General features: G+C 48.3%; 5 protein-coding genes and 1 non-coding gene across 6 annotated transcripts; 3 read left to right on the plus strand and 3 right to left on the minus strand.

Moving 5' to 3' along the window:
* Nucleotides 1-177: 177 nt before the first annotated feature.
* On the minus strand, nt 178-263 carry AtWU_t154. The gene is given in 2 exon segments: nt 178-213; nt 227-263. It is a non-coding gene; the product is annotated as a tRNA-Val (tRNA).
* A 1,190-nt stretch (nt 264-1,453) lies between these two features.
* Nucleotides 1,454-2,038, plus strand: AtWU_05927 (uncharacterized protein; the record flags this gene model as incomplete). Its single annotated transcript, XM_035501037.1, has 1 exon — nt 1,454-2,038. The coding sequence occupies one exon, from the start codon at nt 1,454-1,456 to the stop codon at nt 2,036-2,038; it is 585 nt and encodes a 194-aa protein (XP_035356930.1).
* Nucleotides 2,039-3,497: 1,459 nt separating this feature from the next.
* Nucleotides 3,498-4,004, plus strand: AtWU_05928 (uncharacterized protein; the record flags this gene model as incomplete). The annotated part of the gene is made up of 1 exon (XM_035501038.1): nt 3,498-4,004. The coding sequence occupies one exon, from the start codon at nt 3,498-3,500 to the stop codon at nt 4,002-4,004; it is 507 nt and encodes a 168-aa protein (XP_035356931.1).
* Nucleotides 4,005-4,660: 656 nt separating this feature from the next.
* On the minus strand, nt 4,661-6,439 carry AtWU_05929 (cytochrome P450; the record flags this gene model as incomplete). Its single annotated transcript, XM_035501039.1, has 4 exons — nt 4,661-5,085; nt 5,165-5,752; nt 5,832-5,964; nt 6,308-6,439. 4 exons carry the CDS (start codon nt 6,437-6,439, stop codon nt 4,661-4,663), a joined length of 1,278 nt encoding a protein of 425 aa, XP_035356932.1.
* A 758-nt stretch (nt 6,440-7,197) lies between these two features.
* fqzB (FAD-dependent monooxygenase fmqB) lies at nt 7,198-8,767 on the minus strand (the record flags this gene model as incomplete). Its single annotated transcript, XM_035501040.1, has 4 exons — nt 7,198-7,474; nt 7,538-7,884; nt 7,944-8,536; nt 8,596-8,767. The coding sequence occupies 4 exons, from the start codon at nt 8,765-8,767 to the stop codon at nt 7,198-7,200; spliced, it is 1,389 nt and encodes a 462-aa protein (XP_035356933.1).
* A 960-nt stretch (nt 8,768-9,727) lies between these two features.
* Nucleotides 9,728-15,693, plus strand: AtWU_05931 (gramicidin S synthetase 1; the record flags this gene model as incomplete). Its single annotated transcript, XM_035501041.1, has 3 exons — nt 9,728-10,135; nt 10,191-15,446; nt 15,502-15,693. The coding sequence occupies 3 exons, from the start codon at nt 9,728-9,730 to the stop codon at nt 15,691-15,693; spliced, it is 5,856 nt and encodes a 1,951-aa protein (XP_035356934.1).
* Nucleotides 15,694-16,679: the final 986 nt, after the last annotated feature.

A 16,679-nucleotide genomic window follows, 5' to 3' on the forward strand; every position in this document is an offset into this window, starting at 1 on the left:
CAAGATCAACAGGAGCATGTGCTGTTCGGGCCATGTCCCCACCGTGAGAATGAGAAATCCATGGAACTTGAAACCCAATTTGGAGACAAAAAAAAAAAAAACAAACAGTATACATTACAAGAAGACAGGGATTCTCAAATTAGGATTATAGATAATAGTAAAAAATACGAAAAAGAGTAGTCACGCCCGGGATCGAACCGGGAACCTTCTCGGCGCGTCAGATTGATGTGAACGAGAAATCATAACCATTAGACCACGTGACTGGACAATGGGAAAGGTGGTTGGATTTTGACTTACGGAGTAGACAGCTTCGCTCCCCAATTATCACGAAGGACTTTTTGAGAACTATACTTCTTTGTTGTAGCAGAGTAGTATCCAGAGTACTTATTAGCCAGCCAGGATGTATAATAACAGTCTATCACATGACACCAAGCAAGAAGAACCGGGGAGAGAGAAACCAGGTCTGTGCTGCAATGCAACAGCAACATGCAACATCTCTTCATCTTCGCCGCCAAACACTATGTGCTGATCGCTTCTCGTGCCGGAGAAAAAAGGCAATAAAGCTATCAGCACTCGCAAGCTTGTGATAAGAGCAAAAGACTGCAGATCACCCGTCCGTGTTCGGTGAAGAGGAGACATCGTTGACTTTAGTCACTTCATTGTACTCTGTACCCCGCTTGATCATGCCGCTCATCTGGAGATCCGCAAGAACACCATCTTTTACTAGTTGCGGAACCTGCAGAACCCGCCCGGCAGGTAGCTGTATATTTTCCCCGACAGAACGGGGGAGAATATCTAGGCATTTGATTTCAAAGCTAATGGATTTATCTAATATGATTTAAAATTAGTAAAGTAACATCCTTCCCGCCGCGCAAGCCAGTCGCTGACTCTAATTTCATTTGTCATAGCTAACTATTGCTCATCGTCCGTGACTCAATTCAAGGCGCATCTATCCGGTTCCCTACTAGCGGATGACCAGCAAAGGGTGCCTCAAATCATGTATTCTTCAGCGCCCACCCCCAGATCGTCTCAGTCAGTTTAGTCGCCCGGGTGATCTCTCCCCAGTGTTCTTGTCCCCAACGCGTGCGCCGTGCACGTGCGAGCCTCATGACCATGGGCAAAGGCTGAGCTCTTATAACGCGAGGCTTGTTACCAACTGCCTTGCCCCGGGGCTTTTTGTTGAGATGTGTCTTGTTTTACCTCACCATGATTAGTGCTTGCCCTGTTGGCAAGCCTTGGGATTCTTCTTGTCGAGGAGGAACTGACTGACTGACTGACTGAGATATCTGGGTATTTTGTTGCTGCCTGGGCTGTTCGTGTTTTCTTTGCTTAGGTATCTGTCTATCTATCTATCCCATTGGTATTTATAGTCAGTTGCTCTTTGTCCGTTGCTATCCGGTTCCTGACTGATTTATCTATTTCATAGCTATTGTTACTCTTACACTTTGTTGATATGCCACACTTAGTCCACCATCGACGACGCCACTCTTGGCCATATTGCGGCCCTGGGACACAGCTACGTGAACGACGAAACCTGCCGCTCGTCATCGCTGAGCAGCAACGTCAGTTCGAACAGCAGTTCTTGACCCCGGTGGGATCTGAGGATTTGCTCGAGGATGATGCCGCATCGGCGGGGATCGTTCGTTCCAGGACTGCCCGGTCCCATCGACGTTGGTACGCTCCATGGGATACAGCTTCGCCTGGTACCTCTGGCCATGTCACAGACCATCATGCTGGATCAGGATCGGGGTCCCTTCGGAAAATGATTCGTCCACCTCTGGATAAGGCCCGATCACTCTTTGTGCTACCGACCACGACCACTACTGGGGAAAGTGTGCTGGTTTCATACTGGATGCCCCAAGGAGCTCCTATTCTGCCACATTCAGGTTCTGTTGCTGAAAGAGGCAGAGTTGCCGATGTTAAGACCGGAGCTGGATATCTGTCAGTTGAACGATATCATCGGCGGTGCCATTCGGAGCAGCCTCGGTCGTGGAAAAGGCCCAGCGCCGCGTTGTGGCCACTAGAAGAGGAGCAATAACTTGTATGCAATGTCTGTTAGTTTGTGCTGTTTTCTTGGTTTATATTTCAGTGTTTGGTTTGGACAAGTTTGCACGCATTGCATCGCGAGGGTTGCTTTCATGGCGTTGAGTTAGCATTTTGCATGCGATGAGCTTTGTTGATGGCGGCTGCTTGTTGATTTAGTATTATAGCAAGACCAGTAGGTCATACCGAGACTAGAAAATGAAGAAAAGTACAGTCTTCGGATCAAGACTCGTCGTATACCAGTAGGATTCAACTCCTAATCTCCTTGTGCTCGGAAGCGCGTGCCGGCCAGCCTCTTGGCACGGGGCACGTGAAGGGCCGTGATGTCATTGGCGAGCTCAAGAGCCTCAAGTGGGTCACTGGCCGGCGTCCCAATTGGGAAGGCCGTCTGAGACTGGCTGTCTCTGTCTTGTCTGTCGCTGTTGTGTTGGCCTCGCTTTCGACTCCATCCGCAGCGCAGCGCCTACCTTGTAATTCCCTCATTTCATTCCATCGAGGCATTTTCTTATATCCCGCACTGGGAGCGTGACAATCTGAGCAGGGATCATGTTTCAGATAAGAGCCATTTTCACGCAGTTGCTATTAAAAGCAATCCGTGAATGTGTTCTCTCCGGTTCATGGTAGCCTGGAGAGGGGAAGGAGAGGGAGAGACCAGGGTGGAGATCAGCACTAGCTGAGACTAACACTTGGGAAACCACCTCCTGTGAGCCGTAAGCCCTATGTCCCGTCCCTAGTCCGACATCGAACATCATTCCCTATCCTGCTCGCTAAGTCCGAGCGATCATTCCTGTCTGCAAGGTGGGGGCTGAATTCTCACCCGTTCTGTTGCTTCGTGGGAAGAATTCTGGAAGTTGTCTGGAATGCCCTAGAGCTGACAGCTCACTCATATCCAGACAAAAACAACGAGGACGAACATTCCAACTGCCTATCACTAAAGGACACACAATCAATCTCCGACGGGCGCGCCCGAACAGCGGACAAAATCAAGGCAGCCTTGTGGACGCTGCTGCGGTGGATCTAGCGGTGAAAATGGAGCCCCCTGATGGGTCATTCCCCGGTGACAGGCACGATGATTGGCCGGCTCGTAAGGCATAGGGCAGACGCGTGGAGACGACTGGAGATCCTCACCGACTGGCTCATCATTCAGCTGCCGTCCGTGACTCAAGAAGGGGCCATTTGAGCCCTATCGATGGAGCCCCTCGGTGCTGGCATTCTTTCATTCGTCCGCTCGGGCTTCCCGGCAGGGGCCCCATGCCCCGGATAGGGCCAGTGCTGTTTTGATAGGCTGATGGGTGGGCTTCCAGACATGCTCGGAATGAGCACGGAAGGAGGGGACGATGGAACATAAATACGCTCATTTCCCCTGTGCTTTTTGGATGCAATATCCTCATTTTACACGAGCTGATCCCACTCTTTTCTGATCCATCCTTATTGGTATATCCTCAATCAAAGCAATGAACGACGACCATCAGACTTCCGCTCAACCAAACACCCTCAAGCGGGCTCTTTCTCAATCCACTACTTCCTCCACATCATCAACCACCACCAACTCCCACGCTACGAAGACTAGACCTCACAAAGCAAGCCGCCTGTCCAGCGTGAAACAATTCCTCCGGTCGCGCTCCCACTCTCCGACCGCGGCTTCTATCCCTTCGAATCGCTCCTCTCCCTCATCTAGCTTCGACATTCCTCGAAGCATTCCTGCAAACTCTACCCCTCGACGCTCTGCGAGCCCCGTCTCCACCATGTCTCCTGGCAGAATCTCCACCGATGACAGCGCGACCAACAAGCGTGTACATCCCACACACATGCGCAGAAGCGGCCACGACTACCGTCGTTACAGCGGCACAGTGAACCACTACGGCCGTCACTCGAATGACTGGCTGTTTGGAGGCTTCAGTCTGCGGGATACCGTACGAGATGGAGTGGATCGTCTGAGACACCATCATGCCAAGGATTGAGCCTACAACAATTTTCACGCTTATATCTTGTGGATTTATTCCATTCCTGGGTATCTTTGCGGTTCTTGTATTGCAACAGATGATTTTCTCCGGTCGCATTAGTGACCCTCCACCATCAGGCTTTCAGCGCTTCAGAAATCGCTCCGCCGTTTGTTTGAGGAGCAAATTGGGGCCAGTCTGGCAACAGAGTGCCAGCCAATTTCTTGAGAGTTTCAAGCATGAAAAGGGAATCCCTACGCGTCGAGTCAAATACTCATGCGTCATGCTTGGGTGATTTCGCTTCGGCACAAAAGGCCGTTGCATAGATCCCATCTTATCAGCACCAGAACGCCACGCGCGTCTGTTCTGTTCTGATCGATCCGAACTGGATCTACTTTATGACATGTTACGAACATATACCCGCTGCTATTTGTTTAATTTCAGTCATATCACTCTTATAGTGTTCATGCAATCTCACGGATTACGCTTCTAATTTCTTCAACTCGTAAAAGTAGTAGTACCTTGTAATCATATCTTCAATCTTTCGACTAAGAATAATAGTAGTTTTAAAGTCTTATGATGGGCATTTGACAGAACGATTACGGATGATCTTATCTATATACATCATCTCAAAATATATTTTCCCACCACACTGCCTTTAATCACAACAACAAATTCTATATACCATCATCACCACTCTTCCTCCTTCTAATCCAGACAGTATCCTCACCCTCATCCCCATTCTTACTCCCCTCTCCCAAAGTCCCCCCAGAAGCAATATCATACTTCACCAACAACAGCCCCAGAAACAACTTGATCTGAAAAGCCGTAAACCATCGCCCCGGGCAAGCATTCCGCCCATACCCAAAATGCAACGACGTCTCATTCACAGACACATAATGGTACTTACCAGTACTAGTAGCAGACAACCCACCCTGACTCCTCAACCGATGAAACCTCAACCCATCAAACACCTCCGGGTTCTCAATATACTCCGGATCCCAGCCAACATGGAACGCCGGCGCCGCGATATGCTCACCTGCCTTGAGTTGCGTACCGTCTGGGAGAGTAAAAGGTTCCAGGACTTTGCGTTCGAAGGTGACTATCATTCATACCAACATTGTCAGATGGTAAACTCAGAAAGTTACATGTTTGGAAGAGATTGGAAAGAGAAGACTCACCCGCCCCCGGCGGCCTAACCCTCTGCGACTCCTTCACAAAGCTATCCATCATACTCAACGAGCTCAACGCCTGTTTACTTATCCCATCACCACCACCCACCACTCGCTCAAACTCCCCCCTCAGCAACGGAACCATCTCCTCCCCATGCTCCGCCAAATCCACCAGACACTGCGCCGCGGCCGCCGCATTCGCCAACACCGTCCCGATGGACATCATCGCCTGTACATGGCTTTGGTAGGTTATTGTCCGCTCGTGTTCCTCGCAGTTGTCCCATATCCAGCGGGTCATGGTGTTCCTGTCTGATTTACCTGAGAGAATAGCTTCGTATTCTGGCGTGAGGAGGGTGGTGATTTCGTTTCGGATGGAGTCGAGTTCGCGGAGCGAGGGGATGAAGTGCTGTGCTAGGGGGCGGAGCACAGCTGGGTATTTCATCAGAGAGGAGATTGAGGACATCATTGTTAAGGGGTATTTGGTGTATAGGGCTAGCCAGGTCGGGGAGCGGCTGAGGGGGAGGCCGATGTTGATGCGGCCGGAGACGAGGGCGATGATGCGGAGGAGGGTGGGGAGGGGGTGGAGGGGGCGCCATTCTGAGGAGGATATGGTTGTTGTTAGGGTTTGTTGTATGGGGGTTTGGAGTAGTGGAGTAGTGGGTGGGTGGATGCTTACCGTGTGCGTTGCCCAGTTCTTGCAACAATGCGTATTCCATTTCTTCGTACATTATTGGGAGGAGGTTGCCTAAGTAGGTAGAGGGAGGGTTAGGTTTTGTTTCGATGATGTTGACGGTATAGGGCATGTTTACCTAGGTGATTGTTCAGATTGATCTGAACGCTTTTGGCGAATGCGGCACATTCGAATGTCTTTGTGAAGCGAGACTGCTGTTGCTGTAGAGGAGATTTCTGTTAGTTTGACTTCTGAATTCATCTTCGAAGACAAGAAGAGCAAGATCATACATCATGTACCCCCGCTGTGAAACTTATTCGATGGTCGGTTCGAAGCGATGGCAGCATGCTTATTGGAAGGATGCGAAGATGGTAGTCTTTTCTTGGGATTGTCCATGTTTGAGATGATGATTTCGCCTACACAGATAGTGGGTATATATTAATTAGATGCTACTTAGATGGAAGGTCTTGAACTATGCATACTTTGTAATATCCAGCCCAAATTGCCTTCTTTTCATCTGGGGCTTTGCCCAAGTTGAACTTCCCTGGACGTCTGAGGACATGGTAAATGGCGAAGATGAGGAGTGTGAGGGGGATTATTGTTTGATAGGCCATTATGTGACGATTTGTGTGAAATTAGGAGTATGTGTGTGTATTCCGATTTTTGCTATTCCATTAAAAGGGGGGCAATTCATGGGCAAGCAGGGGGCTACTTGACTACTTCCTTTAGAAGCTCGCTCTTCAAGAAAATAGGATTTTGGATAAGATGCATTTCTAGGACTTTCGGTTTCAATTCCGTAATATAAAGTTCATTGGTCAGGGTAGTTACACAGACACATCATCTACCTAGACAGACTTCCGCATGATGCTATACAAAGTTTTCTGAAGATCGTAGATCGACAGAGTCGAAATGCAAGTGTGAAGAAGACAGTGTCGTGAAGAATTTTACTAGACTGTTATTAAGGGTTGGAGGCTAAAATGATGATAGAATCAAGATTATCTTAGGAGTATAACCTTTTTTGAACTACTGCATGATCTGCATCTAATGGAAAGGGTTAAAGGACCTAGGATATGCACTGGTATCCATGCTGCCTAGATATTAGGGACGTGGACATTCCAGATTAAGCACTTAGATAGAATTTGGCATTGCATCAGACTGACTCGGCATAGATAATGAAGGTTCAATCCAATCGGAAACCAACACACTCACCTGCAGGATTGCGGTGGAGAACCCCAACAATTAAATGTGCCGAAGTCAAACTTGAATACCCCTTTGCTGACTCGGACGCTTCCTGTGTTACACAGCACAATACTATGGGCAGTATCTGGACTAAAGAAGAAACCCCACGCCTGTTGTTCGCCTGAAGAAGTCATCATGGCTGACCATTCACCGGCCGACTATTATACTCTAGCCGATACACCCCATCCGCTGGAACATTGGTGGGCTGATAGGGTTGGCCAGTGAGTATGGAGTTGGCAGCCTTTGCAAACTCGCGATAAGCATACTCTTGACAATCATGGTCGAAAATCCAACTTGGATGTGGAGGAGTAACGCCACTTAGATCCTTCCGCAAATCTCTGCAGGTAGTCTTCATCATGGATTTCAAAACTAGTGGCGCCCCACGTTGGATCACAGATGCTCGTGCGTGTCTATAGAAAAGGTAAGCCGTCACTGCAAGGGATAAATCTGTGGCTCTTGAGGGGCGAGCATACCTGATCGCCATCCCGACAGACAGAGCCAAAGGAACATCTTGTTTTCCACTTAGCTCCAGTGCAATCGCTAGAACGGCACCATCTTCAATTGCCTGACTAGCCCCTTGGCCACTAGAGGGAAGAGCGGCATGAGAGGCATCTCCGATAACCATCATCCTTCGACGAGGAGACAGCCATGTCTGCATTGGCTCCCTTGTCACCAACTTCTGATCGACATACCAACCTCCCTTCCCTTTCCGAATGAGTGGCTCCAACTGCGGGCGCACAGGCCAATCCTTGATGGTGTCAAGGACGTTCTCAACCACATCTGTACTACCATCCCATCCCTCTTCCGCAGCGTACTCGTTCTAAGCGTGTTGAGTATAGATCCGTACCTATATGGCCTGGGATAAAAGAAAATACCTACCTCATGGGTACAGTACCAGAATAGCTCCTTTCCCTTTCTCCCTCTCCACAGTGCGAAGTGAATATCATCTGATACCCAGCCAACTGTCTGATCATATTTCTCAGCGTTATCAAGGGCCCATCGGGTTGCAGGATCAGCCGCTACCGCATCCGTACTCAAGCAGCCTCGGAATGCGGACCAGCCAGTCTCCCATGAAACAAGCTGTTCTCCGGTAATTTTCTCCCTGCCCTTACTGTGCACACCTTCTGCACAGAGGACACAGTCTGCTGCAAAGCGCTCCCCGTGGACCACAACACCTCCTTCGTAGTCCGTCTCCCAGTAGTCAGTCACAGGAGAGTTTAGACGGATGTCTATCCCAAGTTCGCGCGCATGCTCATACATGACCGTAACCAACGTGCCTCGATTGAGGGTATATCCGTCACCTCGGTTATACCCACGTAGCTCAAACTCACCCAAGTCATAGCCTGTATACTCGATGACCTTGATCTTCTCGATAAAGAACCGGAAAGGTAACATTCGCTCGTGTACAGCCCCATCACCCCATTTGGCAGTGACGCGTGAGCCGTTCGCCCCAATGGTGATGCCGTCACCCTCTATTTCAAGCTTGATGAGTTGCAGGCTTTAGCTAGTACTTGTATAGCTTCAGACTTACCAACACCTTTCACTACCGGGGATCTTTCGAAAAGGGTAACCCTGTGGCCCTTTCGATAACACTCAATAGCCGCTGTTAAACCGGCCACACCGAGGCCAACAATAATAACATGAATTCCGGAGGAGTTAGGCGGTGCAGTCCCATCCGGGCCAACCCCAGGCGTAAAAGTCATGTTTTGGGACAGGTTTAAAGTAGGTTGAAAACTAGCCAGCAGTCGAAAGGACAAACCGTCTCGATGGATTGTAGAAGACTCAGTCCTGGGGTAGAACAGTAGTGTGTGATGCTCTCCGTAATATATGTCAAATTCCACCATTAGTACCAGGGAGGTCACGATGTTTCGTTTCGCCTATCGATATTCTTTTCGCGAGGAGGGTATGGGGGGAATCCTAGAAGTCTACTGATAGTAATTAGCCAATCAATCATTCCGATGATCTATGTAGGATGCACGCACGCGTTCGTATCTGCATCTGGCGAAGTATGTATCTCATATTGAGTCGGCTCCATTAAGGGATGGCCGTAACAACATCGGAGACATGACCAGAATGCCCTGGCCAGGCATATGTACCTTTTCGGCTTATTTGTGTCAGATGAACAAGATATTACGTTGACTTAGTCGGTGTGTCCACATAACAAAGTTTAAAGTCACCTGAGATTGGAACTGCCTGCGAGATTCCTGGCAGTGGCTTCTCTCACTCATCCCTTAAGACCTCCTATATGCGGCTGTGTAGACTAAGTGGGACCTCTGTCATAGAAGAAACAAACTGGATTGGCTGGATGGCATTCGGGGTTGATGTAGATCAAGATGTTGTGACATCAATTTAGGCTTGTTCGTGTAACACTCAGAGTAGCCTCGATTGTTTTTGGACAAATCATCACTTACTATGACCAGCTGCAGAAGATCTTCTGGCATTTGGTATTTTGCCAATGCATTCGAGAGTCATGATGCTTTGCAGAGCCAGGAAATACAGTCTAGAAGTTGACTTCAAAAGCCTCTTTTGTAAGCATCGTGCAGCATTTAGGATTCAGTCGCCGTATAAATGAAGCTTGTAAGAAAAAAAGGAGCATAGAGAATTTTGAGTACTTGATATGCTATCAGACGAACTTGCTTCGTATGTACGGTCAAAGTCCCAACATGACTGACAAGAACGACGAGACCGGATCACGTGGATCCCAGCATGACTCGTGTTTTCTACACAATCTTAGCACTAACTTGAATTCGACTGGAACGACGCTTTCCGTCTCTGAATACCAAAATTGCCAAAGAAATCAATCGCCATTCCAGGACTTGAAAACTGCTTGGTCTATTCTCCTTTCCAAGTATGTCAACACCTCTACGGTACTATTCGGAGCAATCTCGGCTAGCGGCACCTTGGAGGAATGGAAGGCGTCAATAAACGAAGAGGCACATATTCCGCAGGCTATCTCCCTATATAAAGTACGTGATTGGGAAAATAGAGAGCTGGGCTCTGACCATGACTTCAACACGTTCCTCCTCGAGAGTATTGGACTCAAGGCCATAGAAAGATTGGCTCAAGTAAAGGTTCGCATCGTGCAGCTTATGGTCTAGTGTGCATAGGCATTAACAACTGTGCCAGAAACATGTCGATCTTACTATAGGGATAGACTATTCAAAGTCCCGTTTCCGAATATGCATATACAGTCAAGAATCGTTTCTAGATCAAGATCAGGCAGAATTGTTGAACTCGGCTTTGATTCATACGTTGAAAAGCCTGCAGTCTACACTTCCGCTAAAGTCCATAGACCTGATCAGTGACTTGCATGGACGCCAGCTCAATAGGTGGAACCGAGCGACGTCAACAGGACCACTGGGTGACACAATTCATAATTGCATTGAGCGACAGTGTCTCAGGCGACCCGAAGCTGAAGCCGTTTGTGCCTGGGATGGGTCATTCTCCTACGGGGAATTGGATATGTTATCGTCGGAGGTTCGTGATGTTTTACATGCCAGAGATGTACTGTCTGGAATGATAGTTCCGTTACTCTTTGAGAAGTCAAAGTGGACAGTGGTGGCAATGCTGGGTGTGCTCAAAGCTGGAGCTGCTTTTGTCGCCATTGACCCATCATTTCCCCAAGCTCGGGTGCAAGCCATCTGTCACGATGTGAAAGCCCCGGTAATCCTGTGTTCGATCAAGCAGGGATGTTCGACATCATGTCTGGACTTTAAGTCCATTACCATTCCCACTACGGACCCCGTCACCCTTACGTCCGCAACCCAGCAGGAAGATATTTCGGCATCTGAAGCCCATCATCCAGCCTACATCGCATACACATCGGGTTCCACTGGGACCCCCAAGGGCGTTGTCATCAGCCATGGAAACTTCTGCACTAACATGGCTCTTAGCAGTCCTCTGCAGAATCTTAGCTGCTCCTCCCGCGTCTTGCAATTTGCATCATATGCATTCGATGTCAGTATCCATGAAACGTTGACTCCCCTGATGTTAGGGGGCTCTGTGTGTATCCCTTCGGAGTCTCAGCGGGTAGACAACCTTCAGCAAGCTATCCTAGATCTTCGGGTAAACTGGATAGAGTTGGTGCCTTCCGTGGCACGACTCCTTGATTTCAGCGCTATACCTGAAGTTAAGACCCTCGTCGTCGGAGGGGAAACTATGCGTCCGTCAGATATTTCCCGGTGGGCAGGCCAACTACACCTGACCCAGGCGTATGGCCCAGCAGAATGTACTATAGTCTCCACAATTCAATCAGGGCTCAGCCAGGTTAGTGATCCTCGTAACATTGGGTACAGTGCTGCGGGATCATCCTGGATTGTTGAGCCCGAAAACCATTCGAAGCTTGTACCCATTGGAGCAGTGGGAGAGCTCGTCATTGGTGGCCCGATAGTTGGTGGGGGATACTTGGACCGACCAGAGCAAACAGCACAATCATTCATTTCTGACATTCCATGGTCAAAGAGGCCCGGAACCTACTACAAAACTGGCGATTTGGCACGGCAAAACTCCGATGGCAGCATTGTTTACATGGGAAGAAAGGATACGCAAGTCAAGATTCGCGGCCAACGAGTCGAGCTTGGGGAGATTGAGCATCTAGCTCAGGAGATATGGTCTAACATCACGCCAATTGCTGAGGTTGTCACAAAAGGGGACCGTGATCCCATTTTGGTACTGTTCGTCGGACCGATCGCCCCGGGTTCGAACATAGCATCGGATGATGAGGATCTACTCATGAAACCCGATACACAAATTTGGGAGAGGGCACGAAACATACAGTGCACCCTTCGTGAGGTACTTCCTAGATATATGATTCCAGATGTCTTTGTTCCAATCCAAAGGTTACCATTGATGCCCTCTGGGAAGGTCGATCGAAAGTTGCTGCGCAACACTGTGTCCCGCTTATCTGGCAGAAATCTGCAATCTTTCCGGAGTATGATGCATCCCAGTGAAAGCCCTGTCGAATCATCTGATATTCTCCATGCTTGTATTGCCCAAGTGTTCTCGAGTGTGTTGGGACTACCTCAAGACCAAATCGGAGTCAGCGCGAACTTCTTTCATCTTGGTGGGGATTCAGCTCTCGCCATTGCTTTGGTGAATGAAGCACGTATTAGGCACAGTATCAACATCACCGTTGCATCTATTTTCGAAAACCCCACCATCGCCACGTTAGCTCAAAGCATCAAGACAAGCCCGATGGAGCCCGTATCCTGTCAGCAAATAATTCCATTCTCATTGATGGATGGCGAAGGGGAATATGTTCGCGGTCTTGCTGCAAGCAAATGTGGCGTCATTCCGGAAGACATTGAAGACATCTATCCTTGTACGCCCCTCCAGGAGCGTCTTATGGCCTGGACAGCAAGCAAGCCTGGAGCTTTTCGAGCGAATTTCGATCTCAGTCTTCCGCCAAGTATCGACTGGCGAAAGTTAAACAATGCGTTACGCACGGTCATTCAAGCTTATCCAATTTTGAGGACAAGAATAGTCCTTATTTCTGAATCTCTTCGACTCTCCCGCGGGCTTCAAGTTGTCGTCCGGGAAGACATAGCATGGAATGATGCGACAACCTGCCAAAATGAAGAAAATACCATGTCCCCAGGAACACCACTCTTTTATTGTTATACTGTGCATGGGCCTGGTTCTAGACTGAAGCTGACTCTGCATCATGCGCTCTTTGATTCGTGGTCTTACAGTCATATCATAGATGCCGTGGAAACTGCATACAACGGGACGCAGATCGTGACGTCTCCATTTGTCCCTTTCATAAAACATCTTTTAGACTTGGATGATATTGCCGCAAAATCATTTTGGACAGGTGAGTTCGACGATTTGGCAGCAGTTCCTTTTCCAGCCAAGGTGGCCCCAGGCCATATTCCCCGAAACGTCGCGAGGTGTGTCCATAGCTTTTGTCTTCAAAGGTGCAACGAAAATGAAATTACTCTGTCGACTGCATGTCGCCTTGCATGGGCCCTCGTAGTGGCCTGTCATACAGGATCATTGGATGTCGTGTATGGGGTGACCGTCACGGGCCGCAACAGCTCCGAGACTGCTAGTATTGTCGGGCCTACCATCACCACGTTCCCCCTTCGCGTCCTTCTACATAGCGACGAGAAGATATATGACGCATTGAAGAATTTACAGAAGCATGTCTTAAATATAATGCCTTACGAGCATTTTGGGGTTCATCGGATGCGACAATGCAGTTCTGAAGCCGTCAGTGCTAGCCAGTTCCAGAGTTTGCTTGTTGTCCAGCCAGCAAGGCCACCTTTGCCCAAAAAACGTTCTCATAGCCTATTGAAACTGATGGAAGTAGACGCATTAGAACAACAGACTGATACTAACTTTGCGACCCAAGTTCTTACTATCATATGCGAATACGCAGAGGACACTATGAGATTGAGGGGCGTGTTTGATCCTGAAGTGATCCCTCCTGAAAAAGTTAAAGGATACCTGCATCAGATGAGCGACCTTTTGAACTTGATTCTTATTTCGTCATCAGATACTGTGGGTGATTTACTGCGAAAGACCACCGAATACGTCGGCCCTGAAGTGAACGAAAAACGCCAGGTACTGAATGAAGTAGAACGAGCGGCTCAAACGCTTCTGGGACAAGAAACCCCGCTAAAAACAGAATGGGTTATTCCCATCGATACGAATACACCAAAGCTAGTCTTGTTTGTCGGGTGTAAAGACGACGGCTCGTGTGTTAACCATTCATGTGTCTTCAAGTTCCCGGACATTGATACTAGGGCCCGCTTGCATAAGGCTATGACACAGCTTCAAACCACTCTTTCAGATGCAATGGCGCCCGTTATTTGCCTTCCAGTACCTGTATCCCATGAGTCCGTTGGACTTCCCAGCAAAGCTGATTTGAAAAAGGAGGCATCGAAACTGCCGTTGAAAATTTTGCAATCATACATGTGTCCTCAGGAAGCCAATGTTATCACGGCGAAGTCCACGACCGACATACAGTCAAGGTTACGCCGCATAATGGGTGTTATCTTGCATATCGACATAGATGATGTTGGTCTCCACGATAGCTTCTTCACCCTAGGCGGTGATTCAATTTTAGCAATGCAAGTCGTTGCGCAGTGCCGTGACGAGAATATATATATCACTGCTCACGATATCTTTGATGCCAAGACGATACACCGTATTGCCTTAAGAGCGTCTCCGTCGTCGGAAAACAATTCTGCAGCCATTCAGGATATATCGATGCTTCCTGATAGATATCAGGATATTGCAGCATTTGAAGCCAATATGAAACAGTTGGATAAGCTACCGAGATCTGCCAAGGTAGAGGACGTGTACCCTTGCACTGATCCTCACATGGGACTGCTCCGGAAGATGAGCTCCTCATGTCATCTATCTTACACGATCTGGGAAGTTACTGTTAACGATGTATTGATTGACATTGAACGCTTGCTTTTCGCTTGGAATTCAGTTTCTAAGCGCCATGCTGCGCTGCGAACAATCTTGATGGAATATTGTGGTTCAGAACACCATGTTGTGCTGGGGAATTGCCCCACAGAAGCTAAGGTCTTGCGGCAACTAAGTTCCAATGGTCTCAGTACCGCTCTACGCGAATCACACCTAGACATTCAGCAGAGCCAAGTTACACCCTACAGGCTCACGATCTACCAGTCTGATGCCGGTCAGGTTCTGTGCAAATTTGAAGGCAGCCACGCGTTTCTTGATGCAAGCTCGGTGCTGATCCTTCTCCGTGAGCTATCTATGGCATATCGTGGATTACCTTTTCCCGCGCCAGCACCGTCATACCGCTCATGGGTGACATATCTGGATAGTTGGAGAAGAAATAGTCAACATCTCGATTATTGGCGACAGAGGCTCAGCGGGATATCGCAATGCCTTTTCCCGACAAAATCCACAGATTGCCTTTGCCCAGATAACTGCACTACTTCTCAGCTCCAGTACGTAGTTAATCCACTCGTTGACACCAATATTCTGCAACGCTTCTGCAGCAAGTACGAAGTGACGATAACAAACGTTCTCCAACTATCATGGGCACTGGTATTGCAAGAATACTGTCAATCGAGCGATGTCTGTTTTGGAACGACGATCTCTGGACGCGATGCACCGATTAATGGAGTTCAAGAAATGGTCGGCTCGATCTTCAATGTTCTTCCATGTCGATTTCTTCTGGACGCAGAGTCCTCTTTCTTAGAGACACTAGAGTGGAGCCAGAAAAGCACTCTTGAGGACAAATCGCATCAATTTTGCTCACTTGTGGACCTTGAGGGTTTTTTGCTACCAGGAAGCCAGGATCAACCACTGTTCAATACATGTCTGTCAGTGGAGAGCGCATTGTCCAATGATACGGGAGGGCTTTCCTTTCGACCGATAGAGACGCATGAAGAGACACATGTATGTGCATGCCGCAACGAACCTTTCGCAAACGATGCTGACGTGGCTGTCTTAGAATGATATTCTTGTTGTTGTTACCGCCCAACCCGACAAGACTGAAGCTCAACTCATGTACTGGTCACATCTGATGAACGAAAAGCAAGCCATGGAAGTAACTGAGGCGCTTCGGAAATGGTTGATGAGGATTTTGGAAAACCCCCATCTGAATATATCCAACCGTTCGACGCCGCACAATACCATTAGCTGAGCCGGTAGCTGAGCATTGTTACTAAGAAAAGGAAGAACTCTTCTACATAATCAAATGTCATCCATTCTCAAAATCTACTCTTGCGCAAGCTATCCCTTTAATTAGTACGATAGAGTACACTCCATTAATGATTAATGATACAAACTACGCCTGTGGTACAGCTGATGGCAAGTATCGCCCTTCTCCAGGCAACCCGATTCCCAGATCGCCACCCCCTATCTATGAACCATCACCAACATCGCCATCCTCACCCAAGCTGTACAACCACCACAAAGTAGACACAATACCAATTAATTAACAATCCAGCCAATTAATCCCACAGATACCCCCGCCACCACCTACCAAGCATTCCAAGCCAAGATATTTCAATCTTCCAACCGAAGCTGAATCGATATCCCAACCAGCCAATAATCACGCCCCGGTCCCTGAGCCCTACGTAAGTGGGAGAATCCTTCAGCCAGATGATCATAGTATATTTTACTACAATACTAACATAGTATTCGTATCTTAATATTACTCACGATCGATCACTGCAGCAGCAGCAGCAGCAAGCTCCACAACATCCAAACACCGAAGATCAAATCCCGATTTGATCATCAATCACTCACTCGCTAACTTATGGACGGATCCATTCAGTCGACTAAGAATCCTGCTACTATGCTGAAAATGCCCAAGCGAAGCATCATCATTTCCTCTATGGGAGTAGTAGCCTTTGAATTTAGTTACATTGAGATTTAACTGCCTGTTCATCGGGCTAATTTCGTCCTTACCTCGGGGAGATTTCCTGCGTGAGTGGGAGTGAGGGTTGATGCCCAGTGAGGACCCGCTTAGATATTATATTCAGGTGGTAGTATAGGAGTTAGTTGAGGGTTTTATAGGGATCGGTGCTGGGATGGTGTGGGATTGAAGTTTTCTTTTTCTTCGAATTTTTTTTTCTTCTTTCTTTTACGAGGGGTTGGGAAAGCGGGTGTTAACTGTTTGTGGAT

Source organism: Aspergillus tubingensis, assembly GCF_013340325.1.
Source record: "Aspergillus tubingensis WU-2223L DNA, scaffold_7, whole genome shotgun sequence".
Classification (NCBI taxonomy): domain Eukaryota; kingdom Fungi; phylum Ascomycota; class Eurotiomycetes; order Eurotiales; family Aspergillaceae; genus Aspergillus; species Aspergillus tubingensis.